General features: G+C 46.7%; 1 protein-coding gene across 1 annotated transcript in view; it reads right to left on the minus strand.

Moving 5' to 3' along the window:
* Positions 1 to 19,190, minus strand: part of RALGPS1 (Ral GEF with PH domain and SH3 binding motif 1) — a 228,257-nt gene that overhangs the window by 191,707 nt on the left and 17,360 nt on the right. The window contains exons 2-3 of the mRNA XM_080927222.1: positions 8,247 to 8,367; positions 4,615 to 4,722 (exon numbers count right to left, since the gene is read on the minus strand). Coding sequence (XP_080783348.1) covers positions 4,615 to 4,722; positions 8,247 to 8,303 — 165 coding nt within the window. The 5' untranslated portion in view covers positions 8,304 to 8,367. The remainder of the gene's footprint in view (positions 1 to 4,614; positions 4,723 to 8,246; positions 8,368 to 19,190) is intronic.

Raw genomic sequence — 19,190 nt, forward strand, 5'->3', positions numbered from 1 at the left:
ATCTCATCACAGATGGTTGTGAGCCACCATGTGGTTGCTGAAATTTGAACTCAGGACTTCTGGAAGAGCAATCAGTGCTCTTAACCGCTGAGTCATCCCTCCAGCCCAACACCCTAATCCTTAACCCCTAGTCCCCAACCTCTAATCAACACTAGCCAAAATGAAGGAGAAAGAGGACAGGAAGAGGGGTAGGGAGAGGAAGAGGGGGAGGAGAGGAGAGTGGAGGAGAAACAAGACATAGCTAGCCTGCGTGATCTGTCTCCTAAATAATTTGCTGCTCTGGAGTAGTTTGCCACAGTACCTGTAAAAAACGGGAGCTTCCTCTCCAGATACTGACTTTTTAAAAGACTAGAATAACAAAGTAGACTTAAAAAAAAAAAAAAAAAAACCAATGGCACCTGATGAACAAGGCCTTTGTGAAAAGGAAACTGGAAAAGGCTTATGAACCTGTGGAGTCCAGGGCCATCATAGGCAGATTAACCTACAGAAGTGGACATCATCAAGTAGACCACGAGGAGTAAGGGCTCAGCACCAGCACTGGCCACATGATGCAGAAAAGAACACTGACCCCTAGGATTTTAGTTTCTCACAAGACGGTGTCAGCTATGGTTCTACCGATGTGATAAAACACCATGACAAACAAAGGTAACTTATAAAAAATCAAAAGCACTAATGAGGGCTTGCTTACCGTTTCAGAGGGTTACTCTGTGACTATGATGATGGAGAACGCGGCAGACAGGCAGGTATGATGCTAGAACAATACCTACTTGCTTACATCCTGATCCTCAGACAACAGGTAGAGAGACTGGGGCTGGCAAAGGCTTTTGAAACCTCCAGCCATACACCTCTTCCAACAGACCACACTTCCTAATCCTTTATGAACTGGAAACAAAACTTTGAATACATGACCTGGTTTGGGAGTTAGGGAGCATTCTCATTCAAACCACCACATTCCAATTCCCTGGCCACAGGCTTGTAGCCACACATGATACAAAATTCATTTAGTTCAACTTCAAAAGTCCCCATAGTCTTCTATGGTTTTAACACTGTTTAAAAGTCCAAAGCCCAGGGTTGGAGAGATGGCTCAGAGGTTAAGAGCACTGACTGCTCTTCAAAAGGTCCAGAGTTCAAATCCCAGCAATCAAATGGTGGCTCACAACCATCTATAATGAGATCTGATGCCCTCTTCTGGTGTGTCTGAAGACAGCTACAGTGTACTCATTAAATAAATAAATAAATAAATAAATAAATGATTTTTTAAAAAGCCCACAAAGTCTCTTCTGAGACTAAAGGTAACCTCTTAACTATAATCCCTGTAATATCAACATACAATGGCATATAAAGGAAAGACAGGAAATATTCGACCAAATCGAGACTAAAAACCAGCATGTAAAACTCCAAATTCCACAGCTCTATATCAGATGTCCAAGGGCTTAAATGACTTTTTGTTTGTCCCACTCCTGTTCCACACCCTGTCTGCCCTCTGCCAGCATCCCTCTACTCTGACATCTCCAGCAGGGTCTCTGATGCAATCAAGACTAAACCTTCACAGCTTCATACAGTGGCCTCTCTGGGCCTCCGTGGAACAACTACCCTGATACACGCCTGGCCACAGAGGCTTCCCCTAACCTGGGAGGAAGATTTTACAACCCCTTTCTGGTACCTTCTTGTCTCCAAATCCAGAACCACAAGGTCAAAACTGTCAGATCCTTTAGTTTGCCCGGGATGGAATGGGGGAGGGGGAATCCTTGAATTACATTAGCATAAACTCTCACCTGTTGAAGGTTTCCTTTGCTACATAAACTCCTTACCAGGATTAGCTGCGTGGGTCTTACCCTGAGGTACTGCCCTTTTATTCTAGTTAGCATCAGGCCTTTCTTTAAACTTCTCATCTACCTGAGCACAGAACTTGGCTCCAACATTACATTCACTGATCCTCCTTTTCTCCCCAAACTGTACATTTTGTATTTCCTTTTGCCACATTTGCATTTATATATATTTTCATTATATATCTGGACAAGAGTGGCCACTAATAACCATGTGACACAGTCAATACACTGAGCTTAAAACCTCTGCAACAAAATTAGCCCAAAACTCTTCAATTTTGCATCTGGCAGATTTTTTTGGACAGGGGCAAAATCACAAGAAAGGTCTCTACCCTCTGCGTTCTTACCCCCTCTGAAACCGCTCGTATTCCACAGTCCACACTGCTCTGTCTCCCGTGCTCCCACCAGAATGGGTACTGAGCCTTCTTATAGCTTTCTAGTCCAAAGTCACAAAGTCCTCCATAGTTCTCCAAAGATCGCATCCTAAGCCAGACTTTGGTCAACAACTGACACCCTGGTGAGAGTACCACTCAGACCTGGGAATCTGCATGCAGGCAGTAACTGCTGCCAAAAATCAAAGACCTAATCCATCAAAGTCCTTCTGGAAAAGTCCCTAAATGTACTAGCCTTGCCTTTTAGCTTCTGTAGTTCTTCTTCTGGCTAACTCATCCTGTTAATTGAAGTATGTCAACCCAATATATATATATATATATATATATATATATATATATATATATATATATATACACACATACATACATACATATATACACATATATATATAATTATTTATATATATATATATACATATATACACACACACATATATATATATAATTATTTATTTATTTTTTGCTTCAAAGCTCACTTTGAGAAGACTCAGGACTGCACTCAGGTCTTAAAGGGCTAGGCAAGCCAGCTAATAAAGACTTTCCATTGGTTTGAACCACTGTGTCCGAGTGGCCTCCTCCGGTGGATATCTTACCACATCATAGTAATGCCCCATTGCCTGGGTGCCAACTTAGTTACTGTTCTATGCTTTGAGGAGATGCCATGACCAAGGCAACTTATAAAAAAGGAAATATTTAATTGGAGGACTTCTTTAGAGTTCAGAGGGTTAGTCCCTGATTATCATGATGGGGAACATGACAGCAGGTAAGCATGGTACTGAAGCAGTAACCTGATCCTCAGGCAGCAAGCAGAGAGAAAGTGGGCCTGGCAAGGGCTTTTGAAACCTCAAAAGCCACCCACAGTGACATACCTCTTTTAAATAAGGCCATACCTCCTAATCCTTCCTAAACAGTTCCACTGACTCAAAACCAAACATTGAAATATATGAGCTTATCGGGGCCATTCTTATTCAAACCACCACAGAAGGTCAGACAAGATGCCTCATCTCACTGCTTTGAGGACTGAATTCTTTCAGTCTGTATGTTTAGTAAGCACCTACTATCAGCACATTTTGGACACAAAAAACTGAGAGACAAGTCAGGCCCTGTCCCTAAGTTCATCCTTCAGTGCAGGAAACATGTGTTTCAGGTCACATATCAATGTGACATCAAGTAATGACCACTGTTCTGAAAAACACAAGCAGGAAAAAGAGAGAGAGAGAGAGAGAGAGAGAGAGAGAGACAGGGAGAGAGAGAGAGGGAGAGGGAGAGGGAGAGGGAGATATGAAGGCCCTGTTAGCCCAGGGCAAGCCCTCACAGAGGACTGATGTGACCAGAGGCTGAGGGCACATCTAAGCTGAGATGAGGGAAAGTGGGTTGGAAATGTGGCTAAAATATAGCTACAGAGGCAGGGGGAGAGGCAGAAAAAAGCATGGCCAGACCCTAGACAGGGGCACTGTAGGCCTCAGGAGTAAAGCTAGAGCAAGGAGCCACTGGAATGAGAATTGACTATTCTTTAAGATTTATTTTAAAGTATTGTGTGAGGGCAACATAGGGAGGTGTTCCTATAGAAGCCAGAGAGCTGGATTCCCTAGTACTATACTTACAGAGAGTTGTGAACTAGCTACCTGACATAGGTACGGGAACAGAACTTGGATCTTCTACAAAAGCAATACACCCTTTAACCCTCTTAACTACTGAGCCATCACTCCAGAACTTTCCGACATACTGAAGGCCCTGCAGAGCCTGACTAAATGAATATGGAAGCCCAGGATGGCACAGCTGCAAAGTGTGGATCATTGACATGGCCCTGTAGTGGGCATGAATCCTCCATACAGCAGGAGACCAGGAAGAAGTGGGCACGTCAGAGAATAGCCATGGCTCTGTAGAGAAGTATGCTCTTCGAACAAGTGCTCAGAATCAGGCTTGAAGTCACCCAATGCCAGTATTTCCCAAGGGATGGAAGCATCATGGGATGCCAGCTCTGCTCCACTAAGGGATCATGCCTTGCCAGACCAGCAATCAAAAACAGGCTGCAGGAGATGGTTCATAAACATACAGAAGGTGGGAGTAAACGAAAAGGAGGGAAACTGAATCGCACACACTGTGTCCACAGCTGGAAAGTGTAGTGAGCAATATGGCTGGCTTTGTGAAACATGTCAGCAGCAGGTGAACAAATCTTCACCAAATGTGCCTGTGTGCCGTGTGCTCTGTAAACTGGGCTGAGCCCTCTCCTCCTCTTGCTCTGTGTGCTTCCCAAAGTGGCCAACTGTAAACCAAAAGCATCCTTTATCCATCATGTGCTCTCCTGCTGTATACACATGTGGTATTCCCAACCTGTGACTCCCTTTAGCACCCTATGACAGCATCACTGTCCCCACCAGTTCCATATCACTTACGGCAAACTCCTCAGGAGTCACTTTCAGAACATCGAAGACGACAGCATCGTAGCTCTTGCTGGCATAGTCGCAGCTCTGGCCCTCCAGCGAGTCTGAGCTGCTGCTGCCCTATGGAGAAGGCAAAGAGAAATGCCACCTGGCTGATTTGGCCTGAGGCTGCTGCCATCCCAAACCACCCCAGAGAGGAGACTGTGAGAGACACACTCACACGATGAAAGATGTCTGCTGCTTGTCACTTTGCTCTGTGCTAGGCTCTCAAACAGTACACACACCATCTTAGCTCTCGGGCTTTCTACCTGTCCATGCCATGATGCCCATTATACAGGTAAGCAAGCTAAGTTGATGCTGTCTCCAAGCTTTCTTACCCATGAATCCAAAAGCCAGAATGGGAACCCAGTTTTCCTTCTGAACCCCCAAAATGGGTTGGATCATTACCCTGTACTGCTTCTGGCCAGCAGTGTAATGACAGGAGAGAGTCAGAGTCCAGGGCTGGGGTAAAGCTCAATGCAGAATACTCACCTTATGTGTTCAATGTCCAGTTCTGTCCCCAGCACCCAGGAGAGAGAGAAGTACCCTAGTCTAATTCTCCCTCAGAAAGGCCTCCGGACTCAGGGACCGGGGGAGATCTGCATTCTAGCTTTTTATTTCCTTTTTTTATTTTTAAAGATTTGTTTCATTTATGCATATGTATGTGGGCCATGTATGCACAGGTGCCCATGCAGAGAGGCCTGAGGGCACCAGCTCCCCTGGAGCTGAGTTACAGACAGTTATGAACTGCCTGAAGAGGGTACTAGAAGGCATACTCAGGTCCCCTGCAAGGTCAGCCAGCACTCTTAACTGTGGAACCATTTTTTAGTTCATCTTCTTCCTAGCTAAAGTCAGGCAGGATGTTGTAGGACATGTGGTAACTCTGGCTAAGAGGGTTGCCTCACACACAGGGCTGGCTGTAAGCTGAGGAATAACTGTGGAGCTTCATTCAGCGACTGATAAGGAGTGGAGTCCTTCTCGTCAGGGTCAGAGTCCTAACAAGGGGAAATTCCCCAATCTGGACAGAGGTCATGAAGCCCACCCCTGAGAAGCTGCAAAAAGTTGGACACACCTTCTCTTTAATGTGACTGCATTTTATGAAGTTCCTCCTGGGTACTCTAGCATGCTTACCACCCAAACCTGTGCCCATCCAAAATGGTTTTACTCATCTTAAATCATGGAAAAATAGTTTGTCGTTTCTGCTCCTTCTACTTAGAGTAGGGTAAAGGAATCTGTTTTTATTAATTGTTTTCTTTTAAGATCGGGGAAATGTTACAGTCTTACTGGAGGCTTGGGTGTTTGCGGGTCACAGAAGAAAGCTAACAGTTCTGACAGTGTCAGGTCATAGAGCTGAGAAGAAATGCAAGCAGCCTGCCTCGATGCCTGGGCCTGAGGTGTCTCAGAGGACGGAGCCCGTGCTCTGGAAGCATACAGGCCTCACCTCTGCCACTGCCGCCGCTGCCGCCGCCACCGTCTGGCCTAAGGCACTCACTTCATTTTGCTTTGTCTCATCAAGTACAAAATGTATTATTAAATCCCAAATCCTACAACAGCAGCAAAGGTTACTAAACAAGCCAAAACCGTCACTGCCACCACCTCCATCCCCAGATCTGCTAGCTCAGAGTGTGCAACAGGTGTCATTTTAAGAGCTTGTTAAATGGAAGGTTTTGACCCTAAGAATAATACAATCTGAACAAAGCTGAGAAGAAACAAATTGGCCCTGTGCAGCCGGAACTGGTAAAGATCTAGATCCACAAGCTTCACCTGCTTCAAGACATGGCCCAGCCAAGCAGACAGGGTAGTATGTTAAGGGAACCAATTCTAAAGTCTGAGAGTGGGTTGAACCACCCACCTGCCCAGACAAAGGAAACAGTTTCTTCTCCCCTCTGTGCTTTGGTTTCCTCATCCAAAACCTGACAAAAGGTGCATAGCTGACAGGGTTACTATGGAATGAGAGAGCCTGAAAGCATGTAAACCAATATCAAACTATGCTGGTCTGGGTGTGCATGGAAGTGAACATGCCATCCAGACATGTGGGGTTGTAAGCACTTCATGTTACAGGTATGTATTCATTCTAAAAACTTACAGTCACATACATGGAGGTCCTAAACAACACTAAATCTGTAAGTGTTCAAACTCCATGCATAGAATATATATGCATATTGTACATAGAGCCCACATGTGTACATAGAGCCCACATGTGTACATAGAGCCCACATGTGTATATAGAGCCCACATGTATACAGAAAGCCTACATGTATAGTCCTACATATGCTGTGGCCTCTCTTGGTGACTAATACCTAATACAAAAACAGTCACTGCTGCCATTTAGAGAACAATGACCAGAGCGTCTGCACACACTGGTGCAGGAGTGACTTTTTTTTCTGAATATTTTTGATGCATGGTTGGTGGGCCAATGCAGAGTGTTGAACATGCACAGAGTAGCGTGTGACTATACACATCTGGACATGTACATACACACACACACACACACACACACACACACACGGGCCAAAGAAAAAGGATGCTTCACTCTAGAGGGAATTCAAGTTACAGACACAAACAGAAATGTGGCTCCTGTAGTTACCATAGTCTGTTCCTGGAATGTCAGGCCTTAGGGCTTTTCTTTAACGCCCCAAGCCCTCAGGTAAAGGGTACCTGTTAAATCAAAAGCTGCTCCAACCCTATCTGCAGGTGAGTGACAGAGGTGAGGAGGATGACTCAGTGCTCCCTGGAACTACTCTGGCCTCCTAGAGAACAGCATCCACTGGGCTGGAGAGATGGCCTAGTGGTCAGGAGTACAAAAAGCCTGGAGTTCAGTGCCCAGTACCCATACCAGGAAGCTCAAAATCACCTATAACTACAACTCCAGAGGCATCTGATGCCCTCTTCTGGCCTCCATGTGCACTGCTGTCATGTGAACATACACATAAAATTTAAAATAAAAAAATTTAAGTCTTTAAAGGCATCCGTAAGTTTTTAATTTTAAGACTAGAGATAAATCGGGGTGGGGGGAATGTTTGAAACACTGATAAGAAAATGATTCCCCTGACTCTCTGGTTAGTTAATCTGAGGTCATTTCAGAACTGCCTGTGGGAAGCTCAGATTCAATCCTGCTTCACCAACATGCTGAGGAGCCAGAACTACCCCCAGACACAGTGGCACCAGCCTCCAATGACATCCCTCCTCTTGGGTGACTATGTCATTATTAAGCTTGGAAAGCAAATCCCAAACCCCTCACAGAGCGTCTGTCCAGGCCACTCAGACTACCAGTCTTGTGACCATTTCCTAAGAAGTAAGGTAAATAAGTACAGGCCAGCTGGACTAGCTGCTGTCTGACCTCATCCTGGAATGCATATCTTATTCATAATTGACAGTGCTTTTCCTGAGAAGCATCTGATCCCTTCTTGCCACCAAAATAGAACGTAGCACTTGCCATGGCTGGACTGGACAGGTATTTGCTTTTCTTTGAAGAGAACAACTTCAGAAAACACCACCATCCACAGGGCTAACTGGCTTCTAGACCTCTCGTCTGGAGTAGCGGGCCCTAAGAAGGCCCCATGTCATGACCTCTCCCTCCTGCTACCCTCCCATAGCCCACATACCTGTGGAGTGGCAGAGGTGACCAACACGCTAGCCATCAGACCATTCCTCTTGTACATAGTCTCCAGGCCGCAGGGAACTTCGGCACCACCTCTGCTGGTGACATAACCTGCCTGAGAAGTCCTGTAAGACAAAGGTATCCATAAAAACCTGCCCTGAGACCACAGGACCACATCTTCCAACAGAACTGAACTGGGAGCCTTCAAGCTCAGGCCCTAGAGCCTGTGCCTGTTTCCCTCCATGGAAAATGGTGTCTGTGCAATTACTGAGCTCATGCAGAAGGCAGCATTTTTTAGACAAATACTAGCATCCAACAGCTGTATGGATTCTGCTTCCTTAGCTCTTCTGGTAACATTCACATACATCTATGCCCGACCACCCTGCCTCTTACAAATCGCTGGACATTCAACTCAGGATGTGCTTGGCCCTCACAAGCCCCAGAATTTATAATTCCAAATGAGATGAGGGTTGGTGAAGAAACCAGACACCACACTGTGCTATCACAACTAATCCCACAAATTATTCACCAAGTAGCATGTGCTGAATTCCTCCAACTCATCTCCCTTCCACTATCCCAAAGGAGGCCTTTTAATCCTGCCCATTTCCTATGGAGGAAAACTGAGGCTCACAGAGGTCATGCTCTGGTGCATTTGCTTATTCTATCCAGCAACAGCATGACCCAAGATCTGGTCCGGTTATTCTGCCTGGACTGCTGATGTGCACAGAGTATCTATCTATCGCCTCCCAGAACACTGAAAATCACCTTCTCAGCAGACGAGTGGGGAGATCTAGGAACAAGATGAAAGCTGACAGTGTTTAACAAAGGGTAGGTGCCTTGAGCTGGGGTGGCAAGGGAGAAGATGGCTGGGAGACAGCAAGAATGGAGCCCACAGAAAATAATGCAGCACACATGAGAGCAGCCAGACTAGACCCAGCCTTTACTGAGGGAAAATGTAGTTATCATCAGGGAAAGAACAGAGAGGTGGAAGAGGTCTGGTGGGAAAGTGATAAACCTGACTCAGGGCATGGTGAATCTGTGGCAAATGAGAAAAGTCCACCCTGGAGGGGCTACAGAGATACTCAGAGGTTAGGAGCATGCACTGCTCTTCTAAAGAACCCAAGTCTATTTTCAAGCACCCATTCAGATGGCTCACAACTACCTGTAATAGCTTCAGGGATCCAATTCCATGGGTTTCCACGGGCTCCACATACATGTGCATGTGCATTCGTGCATGCACACACAGATGTGTACACATACACACAAGCAAACTAATAAGGGGAAATCCCCCAGGGAAACATAAACCAAACCACAAAGGCAGAACTTAAGACCAAACAGAGTGACCAAAATTAGGACAACAAAACCCAAACCAAACTAGACTATACCTAGTGTTTTTTATTTTGGGGGTGGGGGGTCAGGTAGGGAAGGGTGAAGTCTTTGGGCATTGCTGGTAAGAAGACAACTAGTACAAGCTCTTCAGAACACAAATTTGGTAGCTTCTTGATTGGTTAAAACAACCCAGTGATCTGATTCCCAGGTCTACTACAAAGGGTGAACACACCGGCAGATACACAAAGGATCCTGTCACAGCAGTATTCACAGCAAGCCTGGAACCAAGTCAGATGTCTATCACTCAGTGAATGCCAAGGCAGTGTGATCTAGCCACACAGCATGCTACTACTCAGCTATGAAAAGAAATGAGATGCTACCACAAGCCACAGTATGATCAAACCTCAAAAACACTACACTAGTGAAAATAAGTCAGATTCAAAGGAATGTACAGTGTGATTCCATTTTAGGAAATTCCCAGAAATGGCAAGTTTATAAGGGGAAAGTGCCCATGGCAAGAGACTGCACACAGAGTGCTTCTGAGGTGATGAGTGTTCTAAATCTGGAAGATGACAAGTACAACCCAAAAATGCGGGACCTGGGACTGTTAAGGTACAATGCAATGTATGAGATTCCCTGAGCCTCATGATGGGACCTCACCTGGCCTGCCTGCCATTCCCTTCGAAGTGACGGAGTGAACACCATGACAAACTGAGAAGGGAGTGTTAGTTACAACGGAAGAGATGGGACCCAGAACCAAAGAGAAACCCTCCCAGGACAGTCTGCCAAGGCCTTATACACATCTTGATACTGCATTCCACCACAGCACAGGAAGGGCATGTGAACACTTCTGCAGGCAGAACAGCTGCTATTACTTACTGTGATATTGCTGTCAGTGTCCTTCCCTTACACGCTTCTATATACACATTCCAATTCTCTTTTCCTATGCAATTAGCTTTATGTTTTTGTTTGTTTTGTTTTTCAAGACAGGGTTTCTCTGTGTAGACCAAGCTGGCCTTGAACTCAGAGATTCACCTGCCTTATCTCCCAAGTACTGGAATTAAAGGCATGCACCATTACACCCAGTAAGCAATTAACATTAAACACTTAATTAATTAGTTAATTAATTAACTGATTAACTAAAATTTTAAAACTCAGGATCTGTGCTTTGTGAGAACATGGGCTTCCATTGCTAGGAAGGAGGTTACCCATAGTGGGCTCCAGGGAACCAAGCACAGAATTATCCCATCTAGGAGTCTGGACCTATCTTTCCCACTTCCCCTGGCTCCAGTCTACCTGGAGAGGATGTCCTTCCCACGTGAAGCCCATCTTATTTTCCATGGAAGGTGGAAGCTAGAAAGAAAGGCAAAACACTTGTTTCTGGCCTGATTCCCGCATGTCCCGACATGACAAAAATAGCCTTGCTGATGGACAGTAACTCTCAAACAGGAGATGCATCTTTGTGCAGAAAATGGCAGGAACAATCAGACAGAACACAACTCTCATCTAGGTCAGGTCCTGAGGCTGCTGAGTACAGCTCCTATGTCAAAGGCTGGGACCTGGCAGGAAGCAGTGAACTGATTGGCTAGGGCACAGCAGAAGGACATTGGCTACAGGGAGGGAGGAGTGCATGGAGCAGTACAGGAACAGTTGGGGGGGCTGGGGGTTACAGGTTCTCCCTGGAGGTACTGGGAATCCTAAAATTCAAGGTTGTGAACAAGTAATAGCAAATTCCATTTATATTTTATTTCTATTTAGTGTGTGTCCCTGTGTGTGTGCCTATGTGTGTCCTTGTGTGTGTATGTGTGTGTGTGAGTGTGTGTGTGTGTGTGTGTGTGTGTGTAGAGCTAGAGTTACAGGCAGTTGTAGTGTGTGTGTGTGTGTGTGTGTGTGTGTGTGTGTGTGTGTGTGTATGTGTATGTGTGTGTAGAGCTAGAGTTACAGGCAGTTGTAGGGCCAGGAACCGAACTCATGTCCAGGAGAAGAACAGAAGAGTGTCCTACTAATCTCTGAGCCTTGTACCCAGCTCAGCATGCTGGATTCTGAAGGAATAGGGCAGGTCTAGTTCTCTAAGCATGAAGTGTGTAACTAGGGCATTATAAGGGCCAACATGGGCCCACTAAGAGCCACAGTGCTGAGAAGGGGTCTTCCAGGTCAGGAGATGGGAGGTGGGGCCTTGAGCATGGGTACCTACAGCACACAACAGAGGCCCCTTCCCATCTCCTCAGCTGTGCCCTCTGGCTCTCACAGGTGCTGGGAAGCCCAGTGAGCAGGGCAGGAGCCTGTGTGGCCACAGCATCAGTGCCTGCCTCTGCTCTCCCACATCTGATCAGAAGTGAAGTGTTCACCAACCCCTATTCTGTAGAGTATTCCAGCCCTGGACCTCAAATACAGCCTGGCCTTGGTGCCTCTGTCACAATCTGTTCCACAGAGGCTTTGTCCCACCCTCTGGAGACAGGATTTGTGTGCATTCTGTAAAACCCATTTGTGGTGGTCTGAATGAAAATGGTCCCCATAAGCTCATAGGGAGTGGCACTATTAGGAGACATGCCCTTGTTGGAGGAAGTGTATCCCTAGGGGTGGACTTTGAGTTTTCAGATGGTCAAGCCAGACCCAGTGTCTCTCTCTTCCCACTGCCTGTGGATCAGAATGTAGAACTCTCAGCTCCTCCAGCACCATGTCTGTCTGGATGCTGCCATGCTTCCCACTGCGATGATAATGGACCAAACCTCTGGACTGTAAGCCAGCCCCAAATAAATGTTTTCCTTCTAAGAGTTGCCATGGTCATGATGTCTCTACACAACAATAGCAATACTAAGACACCATTTTGCAGATATAAATACAGTGCCTGAGAGAGATGAATTAAACTACTGTGTGTAGACACATCTTTTCATGCCTGTACTCTCTGAATCCATTGGGAATGGATACTTAGTTTGGGCATAGCAGCCTGTACACACAAAACCTCATTCTTCCCACCCCACCCCCACCTCTCTACCTCTCAACCCTCCCCCAACCCCTCTCCTGCATACACAGGCAAACATGCTCTTGCTGCCAACCCTCCTGGAAACCCAAACAATGCAAGAGTAAAAGCAGTTCTCATGATGTAATTCCTTAAGATCGTGGCAGCTGTTATCAGAACCACAGAACAACCCCATGTCTTTCTCTGTTCATTACAAGAGTCTGGTCTTGGGGGGGGGGGGGTTCCCAGAGAAGGAAAAGCCCAGATGCAGCCCTGGGCTCCTTCCAGGCAAAGTGCTCCTGAACACTTTCAGCTCAGGAAACCACAGGATGGCCTGAGATGAGCAGGCCAATGAGCAGACCCCATGGGGAAGGCAGAATAATCACTTTTCCTAAGAAAAGAAAATGCATGTAACCAAGCCTGCCCGATTATAAGAGTATGATCTCTTCCAAATGTTACAAGCAAGTATGAAAATGGATCCCAAACAGGGTGGGAGAGTAGCATCCAGGGTAAACTGGGATGTGCTGTCACGCACTGGAAGCACCATTCTTTACTGGATCGTGCCAGAAGCTGTGTGGAAGACCAATGGGGAGGAGCCTGAGCCTGCTCTGCTCTCTATTTTAGGAGTCACAAGCATGGGCCCTCTGGAAGCAGGGCCACAGTGAGTCAGACCTGCTGTGGCTAAGCAGGCACTAGAGAGAACTCTGGGAAATGCGAGTGAGGAGAAGAGTGAAGTCAGACACCCACAAAAGCCCTGGGAACGTCCTTGTGAGGTGCCTCCACCCTAGAAACCTGAAAAGAAGGTTCCCTTCTGTGCTGTTAAGGATGTGGCATCTACAGCAGGAGTTCTAGGCCCCTCTCCAACTCTATAGGGCCCTTAATCATATGCTTGATATTAATGATTCAAAGAACATCTGCCTTGGGACTAAGCAAGCAATGTTACCTGAAGAAGAGGGGTCACAGTCTCTCCCCGACAAGTGCAGAGATGCTTCAGTGCACCTCTGTAGCCAAGTCTCCTTCCAAAACCCGTGCCACCCAAAACCCCCTGGTCCCCACTGTATCCCTGCCTCCACACAGTGACCCTTGCCAACGGAGATTCAGAAACAACATGTAAGGTAAAGGGGTGCATTCTCCCACACACAAAGCCTAGGTGAGGGCCCTTTAACTAGAGAGCTCTGAACTGGGATGCCTGGTGCTGGCCTGGCTCACACTGACGCTCTTGTTCTCATCAGCTCCTCCTCCTGAGACCAAGCTCCTCTTCTGGAAACCACAAGGGCAGGGGTACAGTGGTGGATCTGGAAACGTATGTTTCTTGACAAACACCATAAGCACTGTCCTTGGGCCCCAACTTCCTAACAAGTAGCTGGGCACCCCGACCCCAAGAGAAGGGGAACTGTGCAGAGAGGACAAGGCAAGTGGGCAGCTGGCATACACAGAGGCACACAGGGTCTGTCACCTGTGAATAGAGGCTAAGACGGGGGCTCGACCAGCTCTCTAAGCTCTTGCTGCCCCATCCCACACTCTACAGGGCCCTGCTGGGGTGAGAGGTGTGTCAATGTCCACAGGTGTGTGAGGACAGGTGACATTTTTCACAACACTCCATAAATTGATTTTGTGCCCCACTACATGAAGTACACCCCCATATTTGCTTTCTTCTCTCCAAACCTTGCCTAAAGAAACAAACAAACTTAAAACATGAATGAAAGGTTTCAGCTCTGAAATCTGGGGGAGGAAGACTGAATGGACAAGCAGGACTAGCTTGAGGTGAAGGAACTATGGGTGCCAGGCATCTGGTATCAAAGTCTTTTCCTTTCCACTAGCAGCATCCAGCAATAAACACAACAGCACAAACCAGAACAGACCTGGGAAGGGAGTTTAAAGAAATATACAGAAGTCACCTGACCAAAAAAAAAAAACCTATAAACTCTCATTAAAAGATGTTAAGGGCCTAAGATGGCTCAGGGGCAAAGGCTCATGTCACCAAAGCCTCACAACCTCAGCTTGGTCCCTGAGAACCTCATGGTAGAAGTCCTCTGTAAGCTGTCTTCTGACCTGCACACATATACACACTTAAACACACACAAAATAAACAAGTGTAAGGTTTTTATTAAAGAGTTCTAGGGGCTGGGGGTGGCCCTATGGTTAAGAGTACTCACTGCTCTTTCAGTGGACCCCCACCACCACCACCAGAGCCCATATGGTTGGCCTCAACTATCTATAACTCCAGTTTTGAAGGCGCTGACGCTCTCTGTTGGCCTCCATAAACAGTACATGCACTCACACACACTGATGCAAAAAAAAAAACCACCCGTACACATAAGATAAAAATACATTTAAATCTTCCTTTTAAGAAGATTTAAAGACCTTTCACTCCCTTGGAGACAATACCATAAATTCATCAATTCTCCCAATTAATCTAAAATAAAATAAATGCAACTTGGCTCAAACTCTGAAGAGGGTTCCTTTTGTAACTCAACAAATTGATTCAAAATTTTTATCTGAAATAATAATGAAAAGTAACTTTAAAAGTCTCATGGTGAAAAAAAGTATACTTGGAAGCACATTGTCCTGTCAGGAATTCACAGCAAGAAAAGGTCCTGAAGTCTGAGGAGATAGGCAGAGGAAGTCGGTTCCCCGCAGAGCAGGCTGGGGTGTCAGTATGGATTACTACATAATCAAAAGCAGCTCAGATAGCAGAAGAAAGAGTGTCACTTTAAAACGCTGATGAGACAACTTACTATTCACTTGGGGAGGGCAAGAACTCACTAAAAACTTTATCTAATATCTGTAAGAAAAACATTTACCAGGCACAGTGGCGCACACCTCTATCCAAGATCTGAGAGCAGAGGTGGGTCTCTGAGTTTGAGGCCAGCCTGGTCCAGAGTGAGTTCTAGAAAAATCACAGCCACATAGTCAGATCCTGTCTCAAATACCAACAACAACAACAAAAACAAAACAAAAAAAACAAAAACAAAAAAGCAAACAAACAAAAAATAAATGGTTGGCAAGGGAAATATTTAAACAAACCAAAAAAGAATTAAAACATTTGAGAAAACACAGATTCATGTGTTTTCAGTCTTGGAAAAAGCCCTCCCTAAGGGTCACAAAAATGGCAGGAAGCTAAAGAAACCAGTGGCCAGCATGGCGTGTGTGTGTGTGTGTGTGTGTGTGTGTGTGTGTGTGTGTGCACACGTGTGCGCACGTGTGCATGTGTCTACTTTCCTGTAGTGTTGGGAATAGAATCTGAGTCCTGCTGCATACTAGGCAGATCTTCTGCCACTGAGCCACCCATGGCCCAACTGGCAGATTTAAATGTTAACAAGCTTAACTTTAGGATAGAAAGGGGGCATGGAAAGTCCAGAGACAGCCGATAAAGCCAGGAAGAAGTCTGCAGGCTCACATGGCAGGTGATGAATTAGCATCTTTGATGTGGAAGGTTCCCTGGGAGCCCTGGCTGGACTCCAGGCAGACATGGCACCTTCAGGCCTGGAAACATGAAGATCCAGAGCTGAAAGCACAGCATGGGGCTTTGGCTGCACTCAGCATGGCAGGGACGATCAGAACAGGCCCCCAGGCCTGCACCAGGAGGACACTGACTCCAACCCACATGTGTGCTTCTGTGCCCAATTACACTGCATGTCTGTGGCAAGTTCTAAGCAGCCGATCAGATGATCCAGAGCATCAGGACACAAAAACAGGGAAAGATGCCCACAGCTCAGGGCCTGCTCACAGCGGCACACTCATCCAGCCAAAGAACATTTGCACAAAGTCCTGTTTGTACTGGGCACTATCCTGGAGTCCAGGGGCACAGCATCAAGGAAGAAGCCAGAAAGTCCTCAGTAAACAGCAAATAAGGCATTCAGTAAATACATGGCTTGTCAGCAAGCGGTACAGGACAGCGAGAAAAGGGAGGCACCCGAGTGGGGCAGGGAGACCTGGCTCCCAACTCACACATCTCAGTAAGAAAATGCTGTCTACACGTGCTGGAGACTGCTAATGACATACGCACACACACACACACACACACACACACACACACACACACACACACACACGATGAAGACATACAGAAAACCTGCTAGACTAACATCCCTGCCTCCCAAAGAAACCTCCAGGTGCACTTGAACTTTCTACCATTTTGCACACCTCAATGCTGTCTATTTGTAACAGGTACAGAAACCACTTGGAGCAACACAGCAGGTAGAAGTAGTTGCACACTTGAAGGGTGGCTCACTGGGTTGAAGACAGCCTCTGAGTGAGGAGGCTGGAGCTTTGCGTGGCAATTTGGTGCCACCTGGTGGCCAGCTGCTTAAATAAATACTGGTACTCCAACAGTGCCAAGTCAGATTCACCAAGGTGTGCAATAGTATGAAGCCATGTCTGCCCTCCGGGCAGTGACAATAAGGGACTAGGATGTCAGAGTCGCGGTGGAATTTGTTTAGCTGGCTTGAATTTTAAATCATTAGGTGTTTAATGATTCATTTGCTTTTACAAACGAATTCATTGCAGCTGTCACTATCTGGCTGTTCATCACTGGACTGAGGTGGGCTGAGAGGAAGGCTGGCAGCACAGAGCCAGAGTCTGGCAGACTCATAATGGAGTGCCAGGCCTCGGGATTCCTCAGACTGTGGGGCTGGTGTCAGTGGGAGTACCATGGCCAGCTGTCCTTATAGAAGAAAGCCATTTTAGCACAGGAGTGGGCACCAGGAGCATTGGGTACCTGACGTAATTGGCCTGGCACGGAGGGAAGAAAGGCAGAAGCAGAGGAGCTAGATGGGGCATAGCTCAGTCTGCCAACAGTGCAGCTGTGTTGGAAGCTGTTTGCTAAAACACTGGAGACCTGGGTACAGAGCTAATGGCAGGTGAGGAGAAAGGCTGTAACACACCCCTGGAAGGCGGAAGGATGTGAAAGGAGGAACGAGGTGAGGAAATGGGAGCTCCATATCTAGGACCTGTTGATAGGCAAGGCAAACACAGGGCCACGCTGTTTCTGCTACAAAAAGAGGGATAATGTCTCAGTTCTGTCGGTTGGGGATGAAAGCTGTATGGTTTGAGCCTGAGTCTAGCACACAGAATAGGTATCCCCTATGCAGCAGTGGCTGAAACTACAAGATAGTACTACCACAAAAATAATTAGAGAGATGGCTAACAGCACATTTCATACCCTGTGCGGGAAATTGAAGTCATGGCTTTTGTTTAGCCAGTCTATTGGGTTTGGCTGTTCATTATCTTCTCAATTAAAACAAAAAAAAATCTATTTTTTTAGTAAGAAAATTTTTAAATTTTAAATTTTAAAATTTAAAGTCAAAAAACATTCTAGGAGCTGGAGAGTTGGCTTAGTGGTTAAGAGCACTGACTGCTCTTCCAGAGGTCCTGAGTTCAAATCCCAGCAAACCACATGGTGGCTCATAACCATCTGTAATGAGATCTGATGCCCTCTTCTGGTGTGTCTGAGGACAGTGACAGTGTACTTATAATAAACAAACAAACAAACATTATAGATAAGTAACTACACCTTCCTGTCATTTCTTCTTTTGAGACTGTGTTTATAAACATTTTTTTAAAAAGACATGAGGCTGGTGGAAATAAGCCTGAGATGAGCTCACCCCAGCCTGGGCCATGTTTGGGGTAGGGGACAAAAATACCTACCAGTCTGGCAACATATGGCCTGGTCTAGGAGCAAGCCCGAGATGACCAAGAAAGAAAAGTAGAAGATATGTGCACAATGGAGAGGGGCAAAACTGGAGACTCGAGAGTCGTGAGGAACAGCCTGACATGAGTAGCCAGCGATGCCACCTAAGACTATGCTGGGGTCCTGGCCTGTGCTGCCACTAAGGACCATAACTGGAATCATGGCCCTGGAGCAGCAGGGGTCTGTTAACACCAACAGGTAGGCAGACATCCCTGGCCTGGGCTGTCTCCCAGGACCATGTTGATGTCTGAAGGCTGTGCAGAACTGGCCTCACCCCTCAACTAGAGATCTTGGAGAGCTGGCCCTGGGGGCGTGAAAGCAGGAAAACTGACCCCGCCCCTAGCCAACTGTAGTACTGGGGACAGCAATCCCCACCCCACCCCTACACATCACCCCAGGAAGCACAGCGGAGCTGGCCCTGGTTCCAGGAGTTGTAGGTGACCTGGTCTTGAGGGTATAAGTATGAGAAAGCTGGCCCTGCCCATTCATCTCCCATGGCATGAATAAGAGAGACGTCCTGCCCCCATTGCCCCTTGCCACCTAATGCAGGTAGGTGAGCTGGCCCTGACCCTTCCCTGCTATAGCACTCAGGAAAGCAGGCCCTGCACTTTGCCTGAGCAGCACACTAGAGCTGGCTCAGAAAGCATGGGTGTCCACAAGCCAGACCCTAAAGGCTTGAGAACAGAAGAGCTATATCTACCCCTTGCTCGATGCAACAATGAATGATTCACCCAGGGCAGGGCTGGAGAGCTTGCCCTCGTGGTGTGGGTGCAAGAGAGCTGGTGGCTTGACCAACTCAGATACCACCCAGGACCAGATCCAGGGCTTTGAGTTGGCCCACCCCAACATGTACCCCACCAGTAAACCGCTGGAGTGTGTGAAGAAGCCAGTCCTATAGATCCAAAGCGATATATATATACAGAATCTCCATGACACAGGGCAACAACAGAATAGCCAAAAGGAGTCCC

Source organism: Micromys minutus, assembly GCF_963924665.1.
Source record: "Micromys minutus genome assembly, chromosome: 13".
Taxonomy (NCBI): domain Eukaryota; kingdom Metazoa; phylum Chordata; class Mammalia; order Rodentia; family Muridae; genus Micromys; species Micromys minutus.